At 58.9% G+C, this 26,333-nt stretch overlaps 2 protein-coding genes across 17 annotated transcripts in view; one reads left to right on the top strand and one right to left on the bottom strand.

Annotated features, from left to right (window-relative positions):
- Nucleotides 1–17,814, top strand: part of MARK2 (microtubule affinity regulating kinase 2) — a 58,011-nt gene extending 40,197 nt beyond the window's left edge. For 7 of the 15 annotated variants that reach the window (XM_060158847.1, XM_060158854.1, XM_060158855.1 and 4 more), the window contains 18 exons: nt 2,348–2,527; nt 2,750–2,803; nt 5,492–5,540; nt 5,853–5,918; nt 6,008–6,078; nt 6,298–6,354; nt 7,073–7,309; nt 7,749–7,868; nt 7,969–8,068; nt 8,146–8,258; nt 9,228–9,360; nt 9,542–9,723; nt 10,048–10,145; nt 10,939–11,100; nt 11,741–11,998; nt 13,034–13,060; nt 15,022–15,066; nt 15,661–17,814. In XM_060158847.1, the coding sequence (XP_060014830.1) occupies nt 2,348–2,527; nt 2,750–2,803; nt 5,492–5,540; nt 5,853–5,918; nt 6,008–6,078; nt 6,298–6,354; nt 7,073–7,309; nt 7,749–7,868; nt 7,969–8,068; nt 8,146–8,258; nt 9,228–9,360; nt 9,542–9,723; nt 10,048–10,145; nt 10,939–11,100; nt 11,741–11,998; nt 13,034–13,060; nt 15,022–15,066; nt 15,661–16,021 (2,313 nt within the window). In that variant the 3' untranslated portion in view covers nt 16,022–17,814. The remainder of the gene's footprint in view (nt 1–2,347; nt 2,528–2,749; nt 2,804–5,491; nt 5,541–5,852; nt 5,919–6,007; nt 6,079–6,297; nt 6,355–7,072; nt 7,310–7,748; nt 7,869–7,968; nt 8,069–8,145; nt 8,259–9,227; nt 9,361–9,541; nt 9,724–10,047; nt 10,146–10,938; nt 11,101–11,740; nt 11,999–13,033; nt 13,061–15,021; nt 15,067–15,660) is intronic. The other 8 variants (XM_060158848.1, XM_060158856.1, XM_060158857.1 and 5 more) reach the window with 8 other exon arrangements.
- Nucleotides 17,815–18,301: 487 nt separating this feature from the next.
- RCOR2 (REST corepressor 2) lies at nt 18,302–23,071 on the bottom strand. 2 transcript variants are annotated; one of them, XM_060157634.1, is made up of 12 exons: nt 22,500–23,071; nt 21,715–21,771; nt 21,339–21,419; nt 21,048–21,100; nt 20,799–20,960; nt 20,567–20,691; nt 20,404–20,473; nt 20,099–20,314; nt 19,658–19,735; nt 19,483–19,540; nt 19,115–19,347; nt 18,302–18,993 (listed from the first exon to the last, which is right to left on the bottom strand). In XM_060157634.1, exons 1-12 carry the CDS (start codon nt 22,624–22,626, stop codon nt 18,679–18,681), a joined length of 1,575 nt encoding a protein of 524 aa, XP_060013617.1. In that variant the 5' UTR covers nt 22,627–23,071; the 3' UTR covers nt 18,302–18,678. The 2 variants fall into 2 exon arrangements, with proteins under 2 accessions (XP_060013617.1, XP_060013618.1); XM_060157635.1 differs by lacking the exon at nt 19,115–19,347.
- Nucleotides 23,072–26,333: the final 3,262 nt, after the last annotated feature.

Raw genomic sequence — 26,333 nt, 5'->3', positions numbered from 1 at the left:
CTGGGTGTGGGGAGGATACTGTCCTGCTGGGCAACACAGAGCAGCCCCTGGAGCAGGAAACGTGGAGAGGGATGGGCAGAGCAGAGCTCAGGATAGGCAGTAGGGTTCCCAGATTTGGCTTCAGGGAGCAAAGGACCCAAATCCTCAGGTAGACACTAAATTCTCATTGCAAAACTTTGAGGACTTGGGGACTGTCAATACCCTGCTGCCTTGGCTCATATCCTCAGGAAACAGGAGAGCGACAGTTTAGGAGGTGATTTAGAGGTTGCCGAGGAAACTTTTCACCCATCTTCCGATCTTGGAAGTTGGGGTAGAGGGAAGTGTTTTCCTATTCATAGCCCCTTAGGGCTGAAAAGCAACAGGTTGGGGAAGCATGCTTCTTGCCAAGGAACCCTGGACAGTTCCTTGGGTGGTAGCAAGTCATTTCTTTTCTCTGTGGTTTTTGAGGGCTTCACTTAGAGCCAGAAAAGGACCGTGAAAGAAAGAATTTTGAGTCACACTTCTCTGGTCACCCTGCTCCCCTCCAGATGGTTTCCTTGAAGTTTCAGGGCAGCTCTGGATGGTTCTGCGATGAGGCTCTGGCAGCACTTTATCCCCATCATGCTGGAGCAATGGCATCAGGTGTTCTGGAAGAGGCAAATCAGTGCTCTCGACCAGAGTTAGGCCAGATGCTTAACAGTGGGATTGTTCACCCGTTAAAGTGTACAATTTAGTGGCTTTTACTAAATCCTCAGAGCTGTGTATCCATCACCACAGTCAGCATTTCATTAGAATATTTTCATTACTGCAGCCCTTAGTTGTCACCCCTAAGTCCCCTCGCCCTCCTCAGCCTCCTCAGCCCTAGAGTCTCTCTCTTGTCTCTATGGATTTACCTACTCTGGACATTTCAGATAAATGTAATCATATAGCCTGTGGTCCTTTGTGAACAGCTTTGTTCACTTAGCATAATGCTTTCAAGGCCCATCCATGTTGTAGCATATGTCAGTTCTTTTTTTTGTTTTTAAGTTATTTTCTTTCTTTCTTGTGGGGGGCGGGCGCTGCGTTGGGTCTCCGTTGCTGCGCACGGGCTTTCTCTAGTTGCAGTAGGCAGAGGCTACTGTTTGTTGCAGTGTATGGGCTTCTCATTGCGGTGGCTTCTCTTGTTGCAGAGCTCCGGCTTTAGGCGCGCAGGCTTTGGTAGTTGCAGCGTGTGGGCTCAGTAATTATGGCTCGCGGGCTCTAGAGCACAGGCTCAGTAGTTGTGGCTCACGGGCTTAGTCGCTCCACGGCATGTGGGATCTTCCCGGATCAGGGGTGGAACCCATGTCCCCTGCATTGGCAGGCGGATTCTTAACCACTGCGCCACCAGGGAAGTCCCTTCTTTTTTTTTTTAATTGCCAACGAATATTCCACTATGTGGATATTTCACTTATCAATTGACAGACATTTGTGTTGTTTCCACTTCTTGGCTATTATGAATGTGTGATACTACGAATGTACATGGGTGTGCAAGTTGCTCTTGGGTATGTAACTAGGAGTGGAATTGCTGGATCACATGGAACTCTACATTTAGCCCTTTGAGGACTGTACAGGTCTTCATACAGATGTATGTTTTCATCTGGACCATACCTTTTTTGTGTTATGTTTATATACCTGTTGGTGCCAGTTGTTGTCATTTCTGCTTCCTCACACCCTTATTTGAGCTATGGGATATCTAAGGAGGGCAGAGGGTGGCCTTGCGCAGACCCTGTCATTCCATTTTTTCATTGCACAAGTATTCATTGAGCATCTACCCTAATCCAGTCTGTCTAGGTGCAGGGATGTATCAGTGAATAAATGATACATGCCTGTCTTCATGAGCTTCCATTCTTGCCGGATAGACAACAAATCAATGTAAAGTGATACATAGTAAAGAGAAATGTAAAGTGTTGGGAGGCAGTGAGTGCTTTGCAGTAATTCTGATCGTGCTCCTGCGACTTTGAGATGTAGCCTTATCAAAGTGTGAACAGGCGACGGGGAGGACGGTAGACGGCGCTCTCCCACATGAGGTGGAGGAACTGTTGGGTTGTTACAGGGGATGTGTTGCCAGGCAGTGGAGCCAGTGATGGGACAGCTTAGGTCCTAAGCTCCAGCGCCCACAGGATGTTGACGTTGGACCTTAGGCTGTGCTCTTTTGGCGTGAAGGTGGGCGCTCTTCCCACCTCCTTTTATCCCCCTGCCTTATGATTCTTTCTTTGCATGCCTACCAGCCTCCTGGAGTCTGCCCCCATACCCCAGCCTCTTGCGTTTTTTGCAGAGAGCTAAGGGCAGTAGTATGGGGAACCGGAAGGGCAGCATACTCAAAGGTGTACATGTTTCTACCCTGCAGCCCACCTTGGGACACCTCGACTCCAAGCCCAGCAGTAAGTCCAACATGCTGCGGGGCCGCAACTCAGCCACTTCTGCTGACGAGCAGCCCCATATTGGCAACTATCGACTCCTCAAGACCATCGGCAAGGGTAACTTCGCCAAGGTGAAGCTGGCTCGGCACATCCTTACTGGGAAAGAGGTGAGCTTTGGGGTTGGGGACGTGGCAGCATCTCCCAACTGTTGATACCCCAGCAGGTAGTAGTGGGACTTCTACCACAGCCAGCCTTTTGTTTATCAGGCAGAAATGAGATCTGAACAGATAGGGGTGCTAAGAGGGACAGGGCCAAAGGAGGCAGTAGATTCGAGTCCTGAGTTTAGCCTGGTCAGAGAGGTAATCTTGGGCTTTTTATCTCTTGTTCAGGTAGCTGTGAAGATCATTGACAAGACTCAACTGAATTCCTCCAGCCTTCAGAAAGTAAGCACACAGTACCTCCTGTCCCTTTCTAAACCTCTGTCAGGAGTTAATGATCTGCTGACCCCATTTGGACCTCCTCTTGAACCCCTAATTCAGAATCTCTGGTAGTTTCACTGTTCCCACCATCCCTTTCCGTGGCTCTGCTATCTTTAGGGTTTGGGTTGGATCACCTGTGTTGGCTCCTCCTGATTGAGCTTCCTGGCCACAGGCACTGGCTCTTTTAGAAGTCTTTCTGCCCCTTTCCTGCCCCTTGGCCTACCTGTCTGACCTACGTCCTGCATCTTGTTTTCTTCTGGCCTGTGACCAGCCCTATACACATGTATATAGCCATTACTAGAAACACATGCAGTTAACTGTAAGATCTGAATGATCCAGGGGAGTGGCTCTAGAAGTACAGGGGTAAGAGGAGGCAGAGAACCTGCCACTGGATTCTATGCCAGCTACATTTCAGAGAATGGGTATGGAAGGCTGGGGTTTTCGAAACTGAACTCCAGCTTCAAGCCTCTTACAGTGCGTGCAGATTAATGACAGGTCCTCCCAGTTTTCCTTCTCACTTCTAGGCTTCTTTTGACTAACAGTTGCAGAGTCCTTTGCATGTAGTCTTTGCTAGATGAGGTTGAACTTTTCCTTCCCTTCTTGACTTACAGTGGAAAACTGAGGTCTTACTTAGCTGGTTGGGGAACCCTCCAGGTGAGACCACATATGTAGGAGTGAGAAAAGAAGGCTTTCATTTGCAGAGGAGGGACGGCTTACTAGTGACTGGTTGGTGTAGAACTGGAAACTGTCTGCCCTCTGCCCCCACCCTGGGCTCCGTCAGTTAGGGGAAGGAAGAAATCTCCCGTCAGGCTTCCAAAAAGCTGTCCCTGTTCAGGTCAGTGAGATTTCCTCATACTCCAGCTGACCCTGGCTCAGATTTTCTGACCTTGATTAACCTAGTTCTTTGCATCTTGTGGCAGATTGAGTTTTTCTTTTCATGAGCACATTGTTACTTGAGTTAGGAGAGGGCATAACCTGATGCTAACAGCCAACTACAGTGAGATTGGGAAGCTTGGGACTGGAGGTTGGGAGCTGTTGCTGAGAGAGACACTCACAGAATTATTGTGAGTTGAGGTGCCCTGACATGCTGACAGCCAAAACCAAGGTGTTTCCTATTTTTTGTTACCCCTGGGATCCCCTCACAGTTCTTTGACTCAAAGGAAACATGGCTGTCATCACCAGGGCTTCCCTGCTGCTGGGAGCTTTCCGGAAGAAAGGGAAAGAGGGCTACTCTTGACATGTTGGCTCAGACCTCACAGAGTAGAAGCCAGCTTGGTGTGGGCCATTTGGTCTTTGGAGCAGTTTAGCCTGCCAGAGTCAGCTAGGCCATCTTACTTCCCACCTCTTTTTTCTCCCTGCCTCTTCCTGACTGGCTGGAAGCAGCAGCACCAGACAAATGCAGCCATTTTTAAAGCCTTTGAACACACTCCATTGCCAAGGCCAGTCTGATTCTGGCCAAATCACTCTGTTTAAATTTGATCCCAGCAATGATCCCTAAAGGACAAACGCTGAAGAAGCTAACCTCTTCAGGGTTCTAGACAAGCTCAGAAAACTCCACGCTCTCCTAGGAGAACGCCCTTTCCAGGCCCATTATTGCCCCTGAGGTGGCGTCCAGGATTTTTTGCCTCTTCATCCAAGATAACTATTGGGCCTGGGAAGAAAGCAAGAAAAACCTGGGCCCTAACAAGAAAAGGGAGCCAAGGTCAGAATCAGGTTCTTGAAGATTGGAAAACCTGTCTCTTCTTTTCCTTTCCAGCCCACAAAAGCTCTGGGATCTCATTAAAGGAAAAAAAAGAAAGATGTGTTCACTTTTCCCCATAAAATATAGCCTAAATTAGGTCTCCATACCTCCCCTCTCCTTAAAAACAAAAACAAAACACAACACAACTAGTTCTGCTCCTTGTGCAAACGGTGAGGCCTAGAAGTTGCAAAAAACCCCACCTCCAGTTCTCTGGCCCCCGCAGAGGGGATGGAGTTCATTTCTGTCATCTTTCTTCATGGAAATGTATGGTTTGGAGTCCCTGATTTTGTTTCACAAAGAGAGCGTGAGTGTGTGGAGGTGGATTTGATTAAAATTGGCATCAGCTATATATAGGAGTGGCTTCTTCTGTCACCACCCCGAGGCCCAGGAGAGAAAGGCGTACCCACTAGTGCAGAGCCCTCTGACTTCTGTAAGTCAGAAGGTGGTGGGCCTCTTCAGAGGGGCCCCTTCAGAGCTCCCCTACCTCTTCACACAGACCAAGCTAGAGTCTGCCTTGTCAGTGAACTGTAGAAGCAGCTCAGGTTCTAAACGTTCATGTACGTGGGCTCACGCGCCCTCTTTCAGAGGCATGCAGCCAAAACCCGTCTGCTGTTTGGGGGCTGGATTTGGGGAGACAGCACCCAAGGGTGCAGCTGGCTCGTCCAGATGCTGCCCCTGAGGGTACAAGTCATGAGAGCCCAGCTTTCCTCGCACTGACCCTTCTTGCTCTCCTTCCCCGCCATGTCCTTCTCAGCCACTGGGGATGGGCATGGAGGATCTGGACAACTACTCTGTTTCTTTTCCCTGCCTGTTTTCTCTTTTGGAAAAAGAATCTTAGCAGTGGCTCTGTTTGGAGGGGACCTGAGGGGAGCAAGCTGAGCAAGCATGACCCCTGGTATTTTATTTTCCAGCTGTTCCGTGAAGTAAGAATAATGAAGGTTTTGAATCATCCCAACATAGGTGAGAACCAGTCATCATTCCTTTCCTCTTCCCCCACAGCAAGGCTCCACTTCCCAGCATGTGGCCCTTCTCCCTGAGGCACATGGCCTTCTGGAGTCTGTAGTCTTCAAGGATGCCTCTGGGGAACCCAGCTCAAGATCCAGCTCTGCCTCTGGAGCACAGGGCTGTCCTTAGTGGTGTGGCTGCCTCGCGAGGAACCTGTCTTTGGGAGAGGAGGAAACTTTGATTCCTGGGATGCCCCTGTACGTGTTGGGGCTCGATGTGTGGCCCCTGCTGCTTCTCTGACTCATAGCTTGGCCTTTTCTCTTGTAGTTAAGTTATTTGAAGTGATCGAGACTGAGAAAACTCTCTACCTTGTCATGGAGTACGCTAGTGGAGGTAGGTATGGAATTGCCTCTTCCTGCTGTGTCCCCACCTTCCCCAGCCCCAGCAAGCTCTCATGTAGACCCTGCCCCTGTCACTTGCAGGAGAGGTGTTTGATTACCTAGTGGCTCATGGCAGGATGAAAGAAAAAGAGGCTCGAGCCAAATTCCGCCAGGTGGGTGTGACTCCCTCCGTGGAGTGTGGGCCCGACCTCTCCTTTGGGGGGTTTGGCATACAGGGAGGAGCTGCCTGTCTGTAAGCGGCATCTGGAGGGTCCTTCGGGCTTTGCTTATCTATGTGGCTGCTTCGAACTCGGTCACAGGATCACAGCTCCACCAGCCCCTGTAGCCCACCTTCAGGTGCCCCTGAGCTGACCCCTCTTCCTTCCTTTCAGATAGTGTCTGCTGTGCAGTACTGTCACCAGAAGTTTATTGTTCATAGAGACTTAAAGGTAAGGCGTGCTCTCATCTCCAGTGTCTTTGAGTCAGGGCTGGGTCATTCACCCTCTGTTAACTGTGACATAACCATTACACCCTGAGTGTTCAAGGAAACACCAGCCTTTAATTTTTTGGAGATGATGAGGAAGCCCCTAGGGCTGCTTCTGACATAGGCCTTATGACTGGACTTAGGATCCCATTCCAGCTAGCGAGGAGAGGGTCTCTGCCATTTCACCTCTCAGCCCTTCACCTTCTGGTGCAGCCAGGCGTGGCAGGAGGGCTGCAGGCAGCCTGGCGGCTGACCGAGGAAGCAGTGCTGACTGTTCCACAGCTGCGTCACAGCTGCTTTGCAGATGTGCAGCACACTCATCTCTTTCACTGAGCTGTTAGCACGTGAGACTACCTATGAGTCTTCCTGGCCCCTACGTCCTCGCAGATGTGACCATGATTAACCCAGGCCTGACAGGGAAGCTTTGCACAGCTCACCGCGTCTCTGAGCCTTCAGATCCCAGCTCTCACGTGGCTGCCTGTGTGAGGAGCGGCCTGCGCTGCCCTCCTCCAGCCCAGCCCAGCCTCTGCACACTGATTGGAGGCCTGCCCTGGAGTTGGTGGGAGAAGTTCTAACATTGAAGATGACTTCCTGTTTGTTCTTCCATTGCGCTCAGCTCCTTCCTGTCCGGTGCCTTAGTGTGGTCCACTTGGTTCCCTGACGTTTTCCTTCTTACCTCCCAGGCAGAAAACCTGCTCTTGGATGCTGATATGAACATCAAGATTGCAGACTTTGGCTTCAGCAACGAATTCACCTTTGGGAACAAGCTGGATACCTTCTGCGGCAGTCCCCCTTATGCTGCCCCAGAGCTCTTCCAGGGCAAAAAATACGACGGACCCGAGGTGGATGTGTGGAGCCTGGGAGTTATTCTATATACACTGGTCAGCGGATCCCTGCCTTTTGATGGACAGAACCTCAAGGTGGAGTGAAGTGCAGGCTTAGATCATGTGTACTCTCATTTCTTCTCTTGGCCTCTGGTTTTATCCCTGACCTCTCACCTTTGCTGCTTTTCTACATTTTTCCTGAGCCAGAGCTTCAAAGAAGGGCTTGCAAAAGGTAGCAGCTATTAAAAGCCCTCTGCACCCAGCAAAATAACCTCAGTTCCTCTCTTGAGGGCTGGGATAAATTGTATGTCCGTTCACCCCTCCAAGGTCCTCAGAATAGCAAGCCTCGGGCTGATCAAGCCAGAGGGCGTGGGGTATTTGACATCACCGCCTCTCGAGTGAGGTGCCTTGTCCCAGGCTCTCTGCCTCTTAACCATATTTCATTTATATCTGCCTGGCCAGTCTTAAGCTGTTAGGAGCCTGGATATTAGGTTCCTTCCCTTGGCCTTGGGTGATTTAAATTTCCCTCCTACAGGAGCTGCGGGAGCGGGTACTGAGGGGGAAATACCGTATTCCGTTCTACATGTCCACAGACTGTGAAAACCTGCTTAAGAAATTTCTCATTCTCAATCCCAGCAAGAGAGGCACTTTAGAGGTGAGCAGCCTGAGCCCAGCTGGTAGGAGGTCCTGGGTTCCCGAGGAAACCTCCAAGCTGAGTCTCCCTCTCTGCCCTCCCCCTTCCCTTTACTCCCCAGCAAATCATGAAAGATCGATGGATGAATGTGGGTCACGAAGATGATGAATTGAAGCCTTATGTGGAGCCACTCCCTGACTACAAGGACCCCAGGCGGACAGGTGAGGCTGTGCTGGGCCGTGAGGTTGAGCCTGCCTAGGACTCAGGACCAGCCTTAACTGTATGTCCCCCCACGCAGAGTTGATGGTGTCCATGGGTTACACACGGGAAGAGATCCAGGACTCGCTGGTGGGCCAGAGGTACAACGAGGTGATGGCCACCTATCTGCTCCTGGGCTACAAGAGCTCCGAGGTGTGTGCCCCCTGCTCCGTTCCCCGTCTAGCCAGCCTCTCTGTCGGTAGTATCCCCATGCTTCTAGCAGCTATTGAGGGCAGAAGCTCATCTCTGAGTAGGTGTGCTCTCTACTGACTAATTTTAAGCCTCATCTCTGGTGGTGCTAAGGTCCCCTGGCTTTTGCTTTCACTAATTTCCATCAGTAGTTCAGTAGGGAAGCTGGTGGGGTCTGGGCCTGGGTCTGGGTTTCCATACGGGTGAGTAGATCTGGCTCATTCTGTGTTGGTTAGACTGGGTCTAGGTCATTCTGGCTGGGTCAGTTCTGTGTTGGCTCTAGAAGTCTCTGACTGTTTCGATATGTTTGTGTCTCTCTGTATCTGGAAGTCTGGGTTCCTGGGTGCTCTGTGTCTGTCTTACAGGAATCTTGAGCCTGTGTGTTGCTTCTGCCTAGAGCTTGTGTCTGGGTATATGTATCTGTGTGCATGTACGTCCATCCTCCTGTCTGTGCATCTGGAGGCTTCGTGATTATTGTTCTGCTCGTATGGGTACCCATGTCTGCGCCTGAATCCCTGGGTCTCTGTGGGAGTAGGGCCTTGTTCACCATCTGTGTGTCCCCACATCCACTCGTGGCCTCCCCGTCCTGCGCTCCTCCTGGTGGTGCTGGACGCCCTTTCTTGATTCTTGACTTAGCCTGCTCAGGAGGTGTTGGGGGGTGTCTCTGAGTCTGAATGTGCACTCTTATGTGTGTGGTGTGTGTATCCCACTCTGAGGGCGGGGTTCTTTTTGGGGAGGTTGGTGTGTCTTTGTGTTTTTCAGGGTCTGTGTTGGGACTTGTCTCCGTGAGTGTTTATTTAGATGCACGTTGGTCTTGCAGGGGGTATGTCTCGTGGGAGCCTGGGGTGGATTTGTGTCAGGCAGGAATGTGTAAGTGCGGTCATCCCTAGGCAACTGTTCATGACTTTTGCCCTCCCTTTTGTGTTCTTGCAGCTGGAGGGCGACACCATCACCTTGAAACCCCGGCCTTCAGCTGATCTGACCAATAGCAGTGCCCCTTCCCCCTCCCACAAGGTACAGCGCAGCGTCTCAGCCAACCCCAAGCAGCGGCGCTTTAGCGACCAGGGTGAGTACTTCTGGGAGCTGCAGGTGGGGGACTCACCCCTCTCCTGATGGGTTCTTGGGGCTTTGGATGACACAGCTGAGTTTCCATCCCTGTTCAGCCCTTATTAGTAGCATGTCCTTGGGCAAGTCACTTAACTTCCCTCCAACTTGCCCTTACCCATTCCCACTGTCCTCTGGCCCAGCAGCTGGTCCTGCCATTCCCACTTCTAATTCCTACTCTAAGAAGACTCAGAGTAACAACGCAGAAAACAAGCGGCCTGAGGAGGACCGGGAGCCAGGGCGGAAGGCCAGCAGCACAGCCAAAGTGCCCGCCAGCCCCCTGCCTGGGCTGGAGAGGAAGAAGACCACCCCCACCCCCTCCACGGTGAGCCACGCCCACCCCCTCCCTCCTCCTGGCCAGCCCCACCTCTCCTCCCCATCCTCCCGGCTCCTGCTGTGGGGGCTGCCCTCTCCAGGCAGCTCTTTCCTTAATGCAGACCCAGCTCCCTTTGGCTGCCTACCTGACCTTCCGCCCCGGGGCCACTTCAGCTTACTGTAGAAAACCCTGCCCCACAGGGTAAAAGCAAAATCCGTTCTTTTCCCAGCCCGACTGCTCGTGGTGGAAGGGGGAGGGGGAGCAGGTTTTGTGAACCTGCCAGTAGAACACTTTGGTTTTCTGTGATACCACTCTGCCCTTTATTCCCCACAGAACAGCGTCCTCTCCACCAGCACAAATCGAAGCAGGAATTCCCCACTTTTGGAGAGGGCCAGCCTTGGCCAGGCCTCCATCCAGAACGGCAAAGACAGGTGAGCAGGCCTGGGCCCTGCCTGCCGTATTTCCCGGGAGCCACCTCTCCCAGCGGTGACGTCTGTCAGCAGCACCGTCTTCCTGTCCTGCCCCCTGGAGTCCCATCCTGGCTCTGTCCAGTCCAGCCTTCCACACGCCAGCACCTCCTCCCTGCTCTCCCCACCCCCTCCTCCTCTCCCCTGTGCTCCTGTGACCGCTCCTTACGGTGGACCGAGTGTGACTCCATGGTCATCTCAGCTGCCTTCTTGCTTCTTGACTGCAGCCAGGGCGTGGCAACTGCACTCTTCTGGGCGCCAGTGCCTGAGGGGCCCCAGCTCAGGGCAGGACCGAGAGATGCCCACCTGAAGCGTGCACACATTGAGGGTGACTCTAGCTGTGCCCATGAGAGCAGAGCCCCCCTAACCTTGACCGTCATGTTGAGTTCCTGGCTCCTTGTCTTCTGAGCTTAATGAAAATTCCCCTTAGCAACACGCTGCTCTTTCTGGCGACAACACATCCTTGTTCTTAGAATTTCTAGGAGACCAGTGCAGCCCGGAGGCAGTTGCCTCCTGTTGGCTTCCCTGCACTCTGGGTTTCCTTCCCTAGGCTCTGGCCTGCCTCGCCTTCCTTACTCCTTACTTACCCTGCCTCCCTCGGCTCTGACTGGTGCCCCGTTGCTGCTCCTGGGCCTGACCTGCATCCTGCCGAGGCTCCCCAGCTCTGGCCCTTCCCGCCCTGCCTGTGCTTCCTAACCGGAGCCTCCTGCCCCCACCCACCCCTAACCCAGGCCTCTCCACTGCTTTTGTCTCCTAGCCTAACCATGCCAGGGTCCCGGGCCTCCACGGCTTCTGCTTCCGCCGCGGTCTCTGCGGCCCGGCCCCGCCAGCACCAGAAATCCATGTCGGCCTCCGTGCACCCCAACAAGGCCACTGGGCTGCCCCCCACGGACAGTAACTGTGAGGTGCCGCGGCCCAGGCAAGTGTGCTGGGGCAGCTGATACACCTGCTGCCCTCAGCCCACCCCCACCCCCCGCCCCCCACAATTTCTTCCCACCTGGGGGTCCTGCTCTGTTTTTGGCATCTTAGCCACAAGAGATGGCTGTCCCCTGCAGCCAGGAAGTAGAGGACACAAAAAATAGCTTAATGCCCCTCTTTTCCTCCAGTTCTCCCTCTCAGAACAGATATGCAAGAAGCCGTCCCGAGGCTCCAGAAGGAAGCCTTTTTGTTCTGAGCCTTCCTGGACTTCCTTAGGACCCCGGGGACAGTCAGCATCACAGGGACTCAATCCTTGAGGGTTGGTCAACATTGTCCCCTTGAGGTTCCAGACTGCCTAGCTCCCAAGGAGCCTCTTCTCTCCATCCTGTACTGCTCTCCACACACATATCCTTCCCTGCCTCCCCTCCCTCCCCCAAACCATCTCCTTCCCCCTCCACCCAAACATCTTCCTTACTGGTGTCCTCAGTGGTCACACCCCTTCCTTCTGTGTCCTCTGTGATGGCTGCCTCTGCCCTAGCGTCCCCCTTCCCTTTCCCACGCCAGGGAGCTCCAGATGCTCGGTGCTGATGGCGTTCTCATGCCCTGATGCATTTCCCCACCCCCCACCTCTTTTCTCACAGCACAGCCCCCCAGCGTGTCCCTGTCGCCTCCCCCTCCGCCCACAACATCAGCAGCAGCGGTGGAGCCCCAGACCGAACTAATTTTCCCCGGGGTGTTTCCAGTCGAAGCACCTTCCACGCTGGGCAGCTCCGGCAGGTGCGGGACCAGCAGAATTTGCCCTACGGTGTGACCCCAGCCTCTCCCTCTGGCAACAGCCAGGGCCGGCGGGGGGCCTCGGGGAGCATCTTCAGCAAATTCACTTCCAAGTTTGTACGCAGGTGAGTAGGGGGCCTAGGGCGGCAGAGAGGCTGAGGCCAGGCCTTCCACCTTGCCTGGGGGTGGGGATGAGGACACCAGGGGTTAGAGCTGGGATCAGGTCCCAGGGTTAGAAACCTCAGGAAGCCTAAGAAATTGAGTCTTTGTTGGCACCTGAGATGCCCAGACCCATCCGTCCCTCTCAGGCCTCCCCAACTCCTTGTTCTCTGGCCCGAGCAGATGGCCGATGCCGCCTCCTCTCTAGGAGAGTGTGAACTCAGATGCTAAAATAAAAGCCCCCCTCGTCTCTCCTGGGTTCCCATGGAAACTTATATTTGGTGACGCAGCTGCAAAGTCATGAGGCCTGAGCCAGGCTGGGCCGGCAAGGAGAGTTTCTCCTGGTCTCTTGTCTTGCCCCCTTTGACCTCCTTTCTCCCCACCCAGTCGGTTTTATCTGGCTGCAGCCACTCCCCTCTGCCACGTTCCTCTGCTGGGGGGCTGGGGGTTGCCAGGATGAAGGCCATAAATGAAATAGCTGGTGGGGGCCTAGGATGGCTCCCTTGCAGCCTGAGGCACTCTGACGCTTTCCTACGTGGGAACCAGGGTGAAGGTTCTCTTCGTGAGGTTTCTCACGCCTGGCCCCTGATGACCCAAAAGGACAGCGTTGATTCTTGAGGTGCATCCAGTAATGTGGCCTCTTGGGCTGCTCCCTGTCTCCATCCCACCACTTCCTCAACCATCTTAGTGTAGCTCAGGAAGCAGCAGGAGCCTTGGAGAGAACAGGTTTGCCTGCCCTTCCTCCTGCACTTCATTCCACTCAGCTAGAGTAGCCAAGCCATGCCCCTTTCCAGCCCCGGAATGAGGGTGTAGGGCTGCAGGGTGGGGCGTGAGCAGATGGGGATGTCTGGGACTCTAGTCTCGCTGAGCGGCTCTTCCACAAGTGGGGTAACCCTTGAACCTGTAAAGCCCACTCCCCACCTGCTTATCCACATACCGTCTTGTTGGTTTTTTTTTTTTATTTCTTTTTTTATTTTGTCTTTTTTTGTTTGTTTTTTTAGAAATCTGTCTTTCAGGTTTGCCAGAAGGTAGGCGTTGAGCCCGCTGTGTGTGCGTCTGTGTCCTGTGTCCTGCCTCCATCACTAACTCCCCTTTTCTGGCTCTTGCTCCCTCCTGCATCTGCTAAACCATGTCTGTGGAGTCCTCTCTCTGCCATCTTAAAGGGATGAAGACGGCCTCTGCCTGGGCGGCCCACAAGGCCACATTTGCCCACTCAGGGCAAATGACTCTGAAAACGATGGGCCTGTCCCCAAGCAAGGGGGACCTTCTCAGGGAATTCTCCCTTTAAGATTGTCTCCTTCCCCCCAATCCCCTACCCTGGGTTTTGGTCACAAGCGCATTGGGTTCCTTTTCCAGCCCTTTCTCGTGTCTGTGCATGCGCTCTGAGGAAGCTCCACCGGGGTTGAAAGTGCATCTGGGATGGTATCTCATTCTGGGTCTCCTGGGCTTCCCCTTCCCTGGTGCCCTGAACTTCAGGGCTGTGTGGCCTCTTGCCCCTGTCCTCTGGGATGGCAGGACTTTGGAGGTACTACAGGGACACTGGGGTCTCAAGACTTCAGCCTGACGCCTCCAGGCCGAAGGAGCCTTTGCCTCACGAGCGGGGCACAGCACCCCCTTCTGGCAGCTCCTGCAGAACTAGGCCGACCCCACCCCCACCCCAGCATACCTCCTACCTCCAGACGTTTCTGGATGAATCAGGCTGCGTCCTCTCTGGGCTGTGTTCTCCAGTTATGGCCTGTGACTTCCGAAGAGCCAGAAGCTGGGACATTCTAGGGCAGGGGCCGTCTACCCCTAAGCCCTGGCCGAACAGTGGGAGATCCCCCCTCCCTCAGGCGTCTCCCTTCCTGGGCCAGCTCCTGGCTGTGCCACTCCTGGCCCTGTCTTCGTCCTCTCTGGTGGCCTGGGTGGGCCAAATACCAAGCTGAGGACCAAGGGCCAGGTTGGGAGCCCTGGTTCCCCAAGGCCGTCAGCCCCCCTTTGGTGCCCCAGCTGACAGAACGACGGCCAAGACAGGGTGTTCAGGCTTTCCCCCTTCCACCCGCTGCTCGCCACCCAGCTCTTCACTGCATGGCTGGCTGTTGACTCATGGGGCCCCAGTGGGGGCCTGCCCTGCAGGGTACCTCCACCCACAGGCAGGAGCCAGGTGGGGCCGGAGAGAGCAGCCAGGCTCCTTCCCCTGCACGGCCCAGGCTCCCTGCTTGCAGTGCACTTGTTTGCATTCGTGTGTCTGTTGTGTCTTTGTGTTCCTTTTACATGTGCTGCCGCTGCTCTCTCTCACTCCTCCTTACATCCTTGCCCTCCTCTGCACTCCCCAATTTCCCAGCTCCAGGCACCCATCTTCCAGCCAGGAGCTGGAGAAGCCGCTCAGCGGGGCCAGACCTCTTCCCCACCCACCCTCCCAAGGTGTCTGCCCTGCTCTGCCCTCTGTCCTCCCTTCTGTATCAGCAGATGGCCTGGCAGGCAGGGGAGTTATAAAAGAATGGGGGAGGTGGGCTTGTCTACAGCCGGCCTCAGGGCCCATCTCCTCCCCACCCAGTCCCAGGCACTGAGCCCCAGGCGTACTCAAAGCAGGTCCGGCCCTTGGCCGTTTGAGCCTCCTGAGAGACCTCTATTTATCCCCCCTCCCCCGCCCTTCCCTCCAAGAGGACTACAGTTCTGAGACCCACTCAGGGGGTGCTAGTGCAGAAGCCGCCCTGCGCGCGAGCCCTGGCTGTGGGCTGTGTGCGCCATGCGTGTGCCCGCACGTCCACACCCTCCTCCTCCCCTGGCTCCTCCCGGCACCCGTCTTTGAGAGTGTGGGGAGGGGCAGGCCCCGCGTGCTGGGCTCCCTGTTGGAGAGGGACAGTTGAGCTGCCATGTTGGCCTGCTAGGTGGTGGGCGAGTGGCCTCTGGGCTTGGGTCCCGCCCGCCCGCCCACCGGCGGCACCTCCCCCAGACCCGCCCTCACAGAGGTCCCAGCACTAAACTCTCCCTCGCTCTGTTTTTTGAGGAACCTGAATGAACCTGAAAGCAAAGACCGAGTGGAGACGCTCAGGTGAGAGGGGGCCAGAGCCAGCGCCCGCCCTGCCCGGGCCGCCGGCCCTGCCACGAGCCTCCCACTCCTCTTCCTTCTGCCACCCGGCTCTTCCTCCCATGCTTGCGCCCTGTCCTCCCCCTCTTGGGGCCTCCCTTTCCTCAGAGGACCCCCACAGCCCCGCTGCGGTGGGTGTGGGCCCTTCTCCTCAGGTCTGATGTGTTCTGGAAGCAAGAGCCCTGCCTGGGCCAGGCGGTTGGGACTCTAGATTCCTACCCCTCGACAAGCTCCAGTCACTTCTTTCTGTCCAGTCTGTGAACTGCTCAGGGCTACTGAGCGCGTGCTCCCCTTTCTTCCCTGACCCTGCCCTCTTCCCAGGAAAGCATGGCGCTGTCACCTTGTCACCCCCTGCCAGGGGCTGGCTTCTCGCCTTCTCTGCCCTGAGAGATGAGACCGCCCACTCCTCTGCTCCCTGGGCCAGGTCTAACGCTCCCTCTTCCAGCACTGCCGCCTCCCGGGCACCCTCCCGCTCTCCTCTCTGGTCTCGGGGTCCATCTGCCAGGGGGGCTGTCCTGTGGCTGGGGCGCCTGACGCCCGCCTCTGCCCTCTCCGCAGACCTCACGTGGTGGGCAGCGGCGGCAGTGACAAGGAAAAGGAGGAGTTTCGGGAGGCCAAGCCCCGCTCGCTACGCTTCACGTGGAGCATGAAGACCACGAGCTCCATGGAGCCCAACGAGATGATGCGTGAGATCCGCAAGGTGCTGGACGCGAACAGCTGCCAGAGCGAGCTGCACGAGAAGTACATGCTGCTGTGCATGCACGGCACGCCGGGCCACGAGAACTTCGTGCAGTGGGAGATGGAGGTGTGCAAATTGCCGCGGCTGTCTCTCAACGGTGTTCGGTTTAAGCGGATATCGGGCACCTCCATGGCCTTCAAAAACATTGCCTCCAAAATAGCCAACGAGCTGAAGCTTTAACAGGCTGCCGGGAGTGGGGGCGGCGGGGGCGGCCAGCCGGACTTAGCTGCTGGGGCCGGCGCTCCGCCTGCCCGGGCGGGACTGCAGAGACGGATTGGTGTGTCTCCCCTCCCCGCCCTTCTCAGTTTCTTCTTCCATGTTTGTGGGGGTTGGGAGATGGTTCTCTCCCCCCCACATTTACCCCTGCCCAGATAGTCCCCCTTCCCCCCTCTCTCCCACAGGAGGCAAAGGAAGGGGAGGGAGGGGTGGGGGGCAGGGCTCCCCCTCGGTACTGCGGTTGCACAGAGTATTTCGCCTAAACCAAGAAATTTTTTATTACCAAAAAGAAAAAAGAAAAAAAAATCCCAGCGGCCACCTTTCCTCCCTGCCCCATTGGGACAGTCGAGACTGGATCTGTGGGGTTTCCCGGGAGGGTGGCTCAGGGCTGGAACACTCTCAGGCAAGAGTGGTGGAGTTCCCTGTCAGGCCCTCCGCCAGGCCCACTTTGGGCTTCTCCCCTCTCCTCTCCTTCCCCTCCAAGCAAACCACCAGAGGTGGCCTTCCCCTGACCTCAGGCCCCTGGGCTGGAGGCCTGGGCGGCTGGGGGCTGGGGGCAGGGGTGCCGCACAGCCCTGAAGCGGTGGGACTGGCGGCTGCTCTGGGGCTGGCAGGCTAGGCGCGGGGCTCGGCCTCCCTCCACACTGTATCCTCTGCCCCTCCTTCCCCAGAGGCTGGGCATTTCCTTCCACAAGCTGCTGTGGGGACTTTTGTTCCCCTCCTCAAAAAGTCTGTGCCATCTTCTCCCACCCCCTCCTGGGTAGAAGGCGGGGCTGACCCCAGGGCTGGGAGAGGGGAGGGGACCGCAGGGCAGATGGGCTCCTCGGCCCCCAGGGGGCCGCCTGGGCTGCTAGTCTCCGCAACAGGGACGCTGGGCATTCTCCGTTCTGGGAGAGCCTTTGTCTGAAAGCACAGCCCCCCTCGCCGTCCCTCTCCCCACTGCTCCCCTTCATTGGCATTAATCTGGGCACCAGCTAGTTCCATAGCAGTGACTTCCCTCACCACTCATCTCTCGGCCTTGCCTTTTCTTCCTCACACTGTCGCCCCTCCTCTCAGGAGACACTGCCCGGGGGCCCCCGTGGCCGGCCGCCTGGCGGGAGGCTGGACAGGGCAGCAGGGCCGGGAGCCTCTGCCCTCCACAGGGTGGGGGGGACAGATAGGCCAAGTGACTCCCAGCTTGCTAACCTCTTCAGCCAGCGTGGGAGTGGCTGGTTATGGGCGCTTGGCTGGTGGCAGCCGCTGCATCCCTTAATTTATTTCTCTGCTGTTTCTGTTCTTGAGAAATTGGGGGAGGGGGTCCTGAACAGAGGCTGCCTCTACCCTCACCTGAGTTGTACATTTTTTGTGATGGGTTTTATTTTTTATTTTATTATTTTATTTTATTTTTTTTTTTGATTTATGATGACTCCACTCCTACTCATCACCCCACTCCCAGGCCTGGCTCCGTGGCAAGTCGAGCCCTTGGTTCCCAGGAAGGGGCCTCGCCAACCTCAGCCCTCCTGCCCCAAGCCCTGAATGCGGGCTCCGGCTCCCACCAAGGGCTCCCCCTCCCTTCTTCCCTCCCCCCTCCTGCCCTATGGAACAGCCCGGGTGCTCCGAGGGGCTGGGAGGGCAAGGCTTGGCTCCCAAAGGGGGTGGTGGCCAGGGGCTGGGGGGGGCCTCCCAGGCAAGGTGGCCCCTCCCCACCCAGCCCCCCTTCCTGCACTTAGTTTCTCCTCTGGATCAAACACGTAATAAAGAGAATGTTTGGAATCTGAGCTGCCTCCTCCTGTTTCTTCCTACCGGGCAGGGACCCAGTCCCCCTGGGCAAGATGTGGCCCAGCCTGCCTGCCTCGCAGGGGAGAACTGATTCCTGTCTGGGGCCTGGGGAAAGGCCGGTGCTGGGCGGGATCCCTCCCCACCCTCATGGCACAGACAGGAAGCAAAGCCCAAGACCCTTAAACCAAAAGGGAAAGAGGATTCAGTGAGCTTGAAGGTTTTATTTATTTTTTAAAAACATTGAAAAATAAACCCATGTCTGCATATGTTCCCAACCCTCCTTTCTCTAAACTTCTGGGCGGTGGGCACAGTGGGCACCCTCAGGGCTCCTCGGCACTTTCCACCCGACCTCCTGAAGACTGGAGAGCTACCTCTTCAGCCTCTGCTGCTGTCAGGCCCCAAGGAACCTTTCTGCCCACTTCCCCCCTCCAGCTCCCTCCCCACCTCACCCCAGACTTATTGCTAAAAGAAGGGGAAGAGGAAGAACAGCCAACACACTAAACTGTCCTCTCCGCCCCCCCCCCCAGGCTATGGTCACTACCCCCTACACACGAAGGGCAGGACCCCTAGGCCAGGCCCTGGCAGACTAGGAGGCAGCCGTTCCAGTCCCAGCCAGGAAAAGTACCCTCGGGCCAGCCTCAGAAGGCCCCAGACCCTGGCTGGGGTGGGGGTGGAGACAGGCTGGCTGCCAGAAAGACGTGCAGAACCCGCGGGGGTCCAGGCTGTGCCCCTGTCGGCAGCGCTGGGTCTTCGAAAGACCTGGCGAGAGCTCTGGGCTCTTCTGTCCTCAGTGAAGCTGGAGGTCCCCGAGGACGTCCGGCAAAGGGGTTCTGGAGCCTCTGGTTGGCGGAGGGCCTCGGGGCTCAGAGCGAGGGTGCTGGAGGCTCCAGGGGGGCTCCAGCCAGGGTGGGTGCGGGCTGAGGGCCGGGGCGGGCACCGTGGCGGGAGGCAGCCAGGGCAGGGCGGATAAGAGGTGGTGGGGGCTGGTTGGGGGCCAGCCGGGGCTGGAGGAAGCGGCCCTGCTGGAGTGGGGGTGGCTGGCGGAGCAGGGTGGGAGCCGTGGGCAAAGGTGGCCTCAGCAGTGGCGGCGGCTGGGACAGCGAGGTGGGAGGCGGAGGAGGGGGCGGCGCAGGGGGCCCCGATCGGGGTCCTGATGTCGACACAGATGTAATCTGGACCTGAGAGGGGCAAGAGAAGAGTGAGAAACCAGGCTCAAGCACACCCTCAGCCCAGGCTAAGGACGGAGGCGGTTCCTCTCCTCTGTTCTCTGAAGCGTTTCGCTCTCTCTCCCCTTCTCACCTCATCGTCTTCCTCTAGGGCCGGGGCTGGCAAGGGAGCCCCTCTCCTAGCCTCCTCCATGGGGACCGGGGGGGCTCCAGGGGCCCCATCCTGCTCGGCCTCCCATTCCTGCAGCACCTCCTCCAGATTGAAGCGGCGCCGGTAGCTCACAAAGAAGGTCTTCACCTGGGTCAGAGTCTTGTTCCCAATCACCTCTGCAATAGCCCCAAAGTCTTTGCCATACCTACGGATGGCTGCAAGGGTCAAAAGGGCAGCAGGTGTGAATACCCCCTTAGAACTAGTTACTTCCCTGATCCTCCCCCTCTGCCCCAGCTCCTCGGAGGGCAGGAGAGGCTCCTGGGGCCCTCTATTCTCCGAGTCTCACCCACCTTGTACTGCCAAAAGCTGCTCATCCGTGGTCCAGCGGGAGTTGAACTTGGTGTTGGCCTGGGGCGCAAGGAATATGTCCTTGAGACTCAAACATATGGGAACAGAGGCCCTGCTACCCAAGAGAAACTCCCCTTTCTGCCCCCTCCTGCACCCGGACTTGAAGCGCAGCCTTACCTCGGGGGGGCGGAGCGGGTCGATGCCCCCCTCCAGGGCCTGGCGGAGGCTGCTGTTGGTCTGTTTCATGCTTTGCACCTGGGAAGGCAAGGCAAGGAAGGGACATCAAGTTCCAAGCCAGGGAGGCCGTCAACACCAACCCTCGCCAAGGCCCCACTGCCCAGCAAAGCTCTTTGCCACCCACCATCTACCTCATCTCTCCCTCACAACCATTCAGTAGAGGAGACACTGGGGTTTGCCCCTTTTCAAAGACCAGGTTGGTTTGTTTGTTTTTTTCAATGTCCAGAAAAGAACACTAAGTTACCCAGAAGCCCAGAAGATGGGGCAGAGGCAGGCTTGGCATCCACACGACCTCCCTTACGCCTCCAGCTGCCCCCAATCATAGTTCCCAGCTGCCGACTGTCCCCTTTGCCTGGCCCCTTCTTTCCTCGGGCCCCCCACCTGGCGCTTGAGGGAGATGAGCTGGGAGTCGAGGCCTCGAAGTGTGAGGTTGGCAAGGTCCGGGCTCCCTGACACGGCAGTGAGGCCCTCGGGGCTCAGGTACATGCCCTTGGGAGGGCGCCGCCGAGTTCGCAGCGGATGGTGGCGGTACTGAGACCCCTGGGCCTCCTTCTTTCCTGGACCTGGGCGGGCATTCAGGGGCCGAGAGGGCAGAGGCTGCCAGGGAAAGGAGAGGAGGTGGGTGGTGCAGAGCCCAGGGAGAGGGCGGGCAGGCGGGCAGGGCCAGAGGAGCTCTGGGACCTCACCTCTCTCTTGGGGTCTCCAGCGTCCGGCTCCCCCTCACTCACGGCTCCTCGTCCCTCTTCAAGCTCATCACTGCTTACACGGGGGCCAAGGCCGGGTAAGGCAGGGGCCAGGGCCCCCAGGAGCTCAGTTTACCCCCACCCAGAGCCTCCCCGAGCCCCCCACCTGTCTTCTTTGTCCTTTCGGCCCCCCAGCCGCCGAGCCTGTCTGTCCATCACACTGGTCCGGCTGCGGGTCTTCTTCCAAGAGTAGTAATACTTCACCAGGCTGGGTATCAGCTTGTCAGGCAGCTGGAGGGGCAACGCCAGAGGCTGGGGCCCACCTAAGACTCTGGGCCTTGGTTAGGCTTAACAGAAAGAAGGGGCCAAGGAGCACTGGCGGGGGTGGAGGGCTTTACCATCTGCTGGATCCGCTGGAAACATTTGCCATGGAAGCCGAAGGCCTGTTCAAACAGCACCTTGTCCTCTACCGTCCACTCGTCCGGGAACGGGGTGAAGTTGGCCAGGTCAGCCAGTGACTTCTCTACGTCATGCTTGTGCCACAGGAGCATGCCCAGTGCCTGGCCCAGGAGAGGGGACAACTCAGGCTCAGCTGCCCGCAGCACTGTCCCGTCTCCACCCCAAATCCCTGCGGGGCCAAGGCTCACCTGCTCGATGTTGTAACCATGCTTCTCCTTGGCCATCGCAATGTACTTGTCAACTGCAGGGGCGGGAGGAGCCAGGTCTTGGAGGAGGGGTTACAACCCCTAAGCCAGGCCTGCCCGGAAAGGGGTATGCCCCCAGGGGCTAGGCCCCTGAGCCTGAGCCCCAGGACAGGGGCTGAACCCACACACCTCAGCCTCCAGCCCACTTCTGAGAAGAGCTGGCTGCCAGCTGGCATGAACCCCAGGCCCCAGCTCCCAAGGGTATGCATGAGCCCAGGGTCCCACCCCACTCACGCTTGGCATCTGACACACAGTGGTTGGGCGACCACACCAACATCCCCTTCAGCTCCTTGTTACTGTAGCGTGCAGGGCTCTCTGAAAGGCAACGGAGCAAAGGAGGGAAGACATCATCAGCCTGGTGGCGCTGGCCTGGACCCACGGCCAGAGGGCAGCGGAGGAGTGGGGCCCGCGAGGTGAGGCCCAGAGGGGAAGGAGGGACAGAGACCCAGACAGGAAGGCAGAGCAGGAAAACTAACCATGCCACAGGGCCGGCCACCCACCCCCGCCTGTCCTTACAGTGGGCGCCAGCCAAGGGTTCCCCCAGGTGGGGCTCAGGGCCAAGCCATGGGCCCTCCAGTCCCCTCCCTTCACAGCCTGTCCTGCCACTCACCAGGCTTGCACTCCGGAATTACGGCCTGGTAATTGGTTCCAACGCGGATCATGCTGTCTGTGGAGCCGGTGGGGGGTGGGGGGAGGCAGTCAGGACTCCAGGGAGGGAGGGAGGACGGGAGGATGTGGCGGGGGAGGTGGCTGGCCTGGAGTTCTCCTTCCTGACCACCCAGGGCCCCCATCTTCCAGGAGGCTCACTTTTCCCTGATCTTCCCCTCAGTTACCCTCAGCCACAGAAGGAACTGGAAAAGGGAGAGACCTGCCTAGCCATAGCCATGGGGGGTGGGGGAGAGGACAGGGGCCAGTTTTCAAGCCCAGGCCCAGCAGAGCCCTTTGTTCTGACAGGGGGGGGGTGAGTTGGGGGGGTTGGAGGGCTGCCCCTAGACCTGGACCACAGCCCTCCTGCAGAGAATCCAAGGCTCCTCCCCACCACAGGAGCCCCACAGCTCGGTGTGGAGGTGTCTTTCCAGCTCCTGCCCCAGTCAGACCTCAGTCCCCTGCAAGGTGGCAGGGTACGAGGAGCCCAAGCTGTGAAAGGGAGGGACGCCTGAGTCCCTCGGGGACTGAGGGCAGGGAGGGGGCAGGCAGGACCGCCTCCTCGGCAGCTAGGGGCCCAGCCTCCAGATTCCCTGTGCCGGCTCGGGGGAGAAGCAAGGCACAGGCTCCAATACAGGCAAGGCAGGAACCATCCGTATAATATCCCCGTGGTCGGCAACTCTCCCCCACGCCCTGCTCCGCGCCCCCCCCCGGGCCGGTGCGCCTTTAACCCTAGGCCTCCGGGCTCACCGTGCGAGTGCTCCTCCTCGCTGCTGTCATCCTCCGAGTGGGGTTGTCCGCCGTTGGGCGCCGTCTTGGCCCGGCTGCGGGACAGGATCCCGGAGCCCGCGCTCGGCTTCTCCATCACCGAGGGCATTACCCCGCCCAGCTGCCCCGGGGGGCGCGGGAGCCTTCGGAGAGCAGCGGTCGTTGCCGCGCTCGCCTGGGGTGCCGTGCCCGGCCCGGCCTGGAGAGGTCGCCACTGAGGCTACGAGAGGCAGGAGGTCAAGCGTGGCTAGGGTCCGGCGGGGCAGGAGCCCAGCGGGCAGCCCAGCGCCCTCCGCGACCCCCCCGGGTGAGGGTGTCAAAAAAGTTTGTGTAGAAGTGGGGTACGCGGGGGATGAGCGCAAGGTCCGGTGGGGCTGGGGCGCGCTCGCTCTGGACGCTCCACGGAATTGGGGCTCCCCGGAGAAGTCTGGGCACTCTGCCCTCGGAGCGCCCTGGAGCCCCAATGCCCGCCTGCCCACGCAGTTCAGCGAGCGGGCGCTGCGGCGCGACTGCCGCCCCCGGCGGGCTCCGCGCCTCTCGGCTGCACCAGGATGCCCCAGTCCCCGGGAGGGGACCCCTGCCCGGACCAGACCCCTGCCTGCGACGGCAGCCGGCGGGGCCCCGGCGCTGGCGGCGGCGGCGGCGGGACGGCGCGCACGCCGCGCGGTGCTGGGGCAGAGTTGCCGGGAGGCGGGGGAGCGCAGCCGCGGGCACCGCCTCGCACCCTCCCCGGCGCGCTCGCTCTCCACGGCGCGCTCGGGCTGCTGCTCGCTCGCCCGCTCTCCGCCGCCGCTCGCTCCTCGCGCACACAATGAAGCTGCTGGCAGGGAAGTAGTGCCGGCTGCGGCCTCAGCACCCCTCCCCCAGCCGATGCCTCCGCCAGCTGAACATCTGGCCCTGGGGTGGAAGGGAGGGCCCGGGGGGCGGGGCCTGGGGGCCGGGGCTAGACCTCCAGGGGGTGGGGTCAGGACCCGGGTGGAGAGCGCTTTCCTCTGCGGGCCCCCCGAGCTCCCAGACTTGCCCCTGGGGGAGGCCACCCCCTACCCCCGAGGAGTAGCCGGGGGTCAGCCCCACCCAGGCGCACACCAGCCCCACACACCAGTGGGCTCGGGTTACCGCCGCCTGCCCCGGGGGCCCTGAGGCCGCCTGCCCGCCCGCCCGGGTGGAGCCCAGCTTTTCCTTCCATTTCCCTTCCTGCCAAGGAACTCCCCGCCCCCCTTCCGCAGGGGGGACCCCCCCCTTCATGCGCCCTTGGGGGCCAGAGCGGATGGGAGGCCGGACAGGCGAGGAATGAATTCCTCCAAGAGCTACCGGGCCAAAGCCTGGCTTCTGGTGCATCTGTGGGTCCCCAGGGGTCACCTCGGTTCCCTTTAACTGCTGCAGCGCGCACCCCAAAACAGTGGCACAAGGGGTTGCGGGATGGGGAGTGGGAAGTGTAGGGAAAGATCTGGACTGCAGGGTGAGGGAGGAGCTGGGTGTCCTCCCTACTGGGTTCACTGTCACCCCAGCTGGGAGCAGCATCCCCCTCCCCCAGGACGAGCACGGGCAGAGTGACAGACCGGGAAGCGGGTAGAGCGGCACAGACGGAGATGGGGGAGGGGGGTGGGCAGAGACTTTCAAAGCCAGACCCAGCCACCCTGCCAGGCACACAAAGAGCCAGCACACACACACACCGGCGACAAGCTGCGCCGGTGCCCGTCCCCGCCGCCGCAGGCACGTGCTGCCGCGCACACAGGCCGAAGCCCCCTCCCACCCGTCGCCCCTCCCACCCGAGCCCCAGACTTCTAGACACACCTCCACTCGGGCACGCCCCGCTGTGCCCAGACTGAGCAGAGCTTGCGCTCGCACCCTCCTCTCCCTTCCCTTCCTCGGCCACTCAGTAATCAGATTCCTAAATTTAGAAGCAACCCAGGGCCCAGCCAGGGATGGATCCCCGCCCCCACCCGCTGCCTGCGGCCAGCCGGCCGGGGTCCTGCGGTCGGGCCACGACCCGGCTGGGGCTTCCCGGTCCTGGGGGCTCCTGCGGGCGGCCGGGCAAAGTTAGGCACAACCCCACCCGGCTGCGGTGCTGTCGGGCCACACTGGGGCCACCCAGCCGGCAGCCACGTTGCCCGCCACACCTCCGGTCAGAGCTATGGGGCCTTTTTCCTCCTCTTAAATCATGGATTGGGCACCAAGCCCCAGGGTGGGGAGGTCTGGATAGAGGAGAACGAGTGGGCCAAGGGCAGGTCTGAGCTCAGGGCTCTGCTACAAATGGAAAAGCGCCTCCGCAGCCTTACTCCTTCTGAGTGGCCACCCTGCCCCCAGAACCTCCAGTCTTTAGGGAGCCTCTCATCTCTGTCCCCTCCTGCCTGGCCGGCAGCCATCGCTGCTCACAGCCCTCTCCTATGATGGAGTCTTCCATTTTGCCCACACCAGCCCCTCTTGAAGCAGGGCCTCAGCTGGGTCCCCCCTTTCCCCCTTGCCACTTTTCCATCCTCATGCCTAGGGTCCAGGGCCCAGCACCTCACCCCACCCCCAGGCCTCAGCATCATGCTTGTTCTGGGCTCCCTCCTCCTGGGCTGCCCCAGGTACCCCCGGCCACAGGCGTCCCTCCTTCCTTAGCACCCCTCCCCCCAATAAGAACCTAATTCTGTTCTCACTTCTCCCTAGGGCCTGGAGCTCAGGGCCAGAGGAAGATTCTGCTCTGGAGGCGGGGGCAGGGAGGGGAGGCTTATTCCTTGGCGTAGAGAGGAGGGGGGGAGTCCCTAGGCCCTGGTGTGATGAGGCTTCCGCCTAGGAGGTGGGACGCGACATGGGAGGGGTATCCTAGGAATCTGGGGATGACTCTGGGGTCCACAGTGTCCAGGGAGAGAGAGGAGGCACATTCCTAGTGAGCAACCTCCTCCCCAAGGGGCAACGGCGCAGGGTTAGGAGGGGGAGGGGCAAGGCCCCACCCTCCCACCTGCTGCAGCCGCCCCCTCCCCAGCTGGCCCCCTCTTTTGTGCAAAGCCACACAAAGGACAAGGGGCCCCGGCCGGCCTGGCCATCTGCTCCCAGCAGCCTGAAGGCTCTTAAAGAGACAGCACCCCCTCCCTGCCCTGGGGCTGCGGGGCGTGATGGACCGGGTGCGCCACAGGACCTGGTCTCAGCGGTACCCCACGTGCCACCCACTTTTCCCTCGCTCCCCCAGCCCCAGATCGGGAATCATTCTCCCCCAGGCCAGGGGCACCGAGGTGCCACGTGGCCCAGAGCAGGAGGCGTGGGAGGGGAGAGAAAGGAGGCAGCCAGGGACCAGCCCCTCCCCTCCTGCCTCAGGCAGAGGGGCCAGGGAAGCTCAGTAGCGCAGCACCAGTACTGGGGTCCCTCACCTCCCTGAGGCCACCTCGGAGCTTTGTGAGCTACTGCCGGCCTCCGGGAGTGCCCTCCCCGCCGTTCTCACCGAGGAGCTCCCCCTCGGCCTTCCTCAGGGAGGATGCCAGTGCCTGCTTTCTGAGGGCTGCAGGCCTCTGGGCAGCAACCCCGTGATCCGGGCACGTTTACTTCCTGCGTTTTCCAGTTGAGGAAACTGAGGCTTGGCCGAGCCCCCGCACAGGCCTCCACAAAGCCAACGCCCCTGGCTGTGTCGGAAGCCTTCCTCCCGCCCCCGACGCCCCCCCACCCCACCCCGGGGCCAGACAGGGCTCCTCACCCCTGAGATCCCCCGGGAAGCCAGACCAAGGTGTTCAGAGCCTTTGCCACACTGCTGGGGACACCAGTTTACATTATTTGTGTGATTGTTTATTTCTCGACTGTCTCCCTGCAGGGCGGCGTGGCAGGGATTGGGTCCACTGTGTT

The sequence above is a fragment of the Lagenorhynchus albirostris genome, chromosome 9, assembly GCF_949774975.1.
Source record: "Lagenorhynchus albirostris chromosome 9, mLagAlb1.1, whole genome shotgun sequence".
Lineage (NCBI taxonomy): Eukaryota > Metazoa > Chordata > Mammalia > Artiodactyla > Delphinidae > Lagenorhynchus > Lagenorhynchus albirostris.
This window is presented reverse-complemented; position numbering and strand designations above follow the sequence as displayed.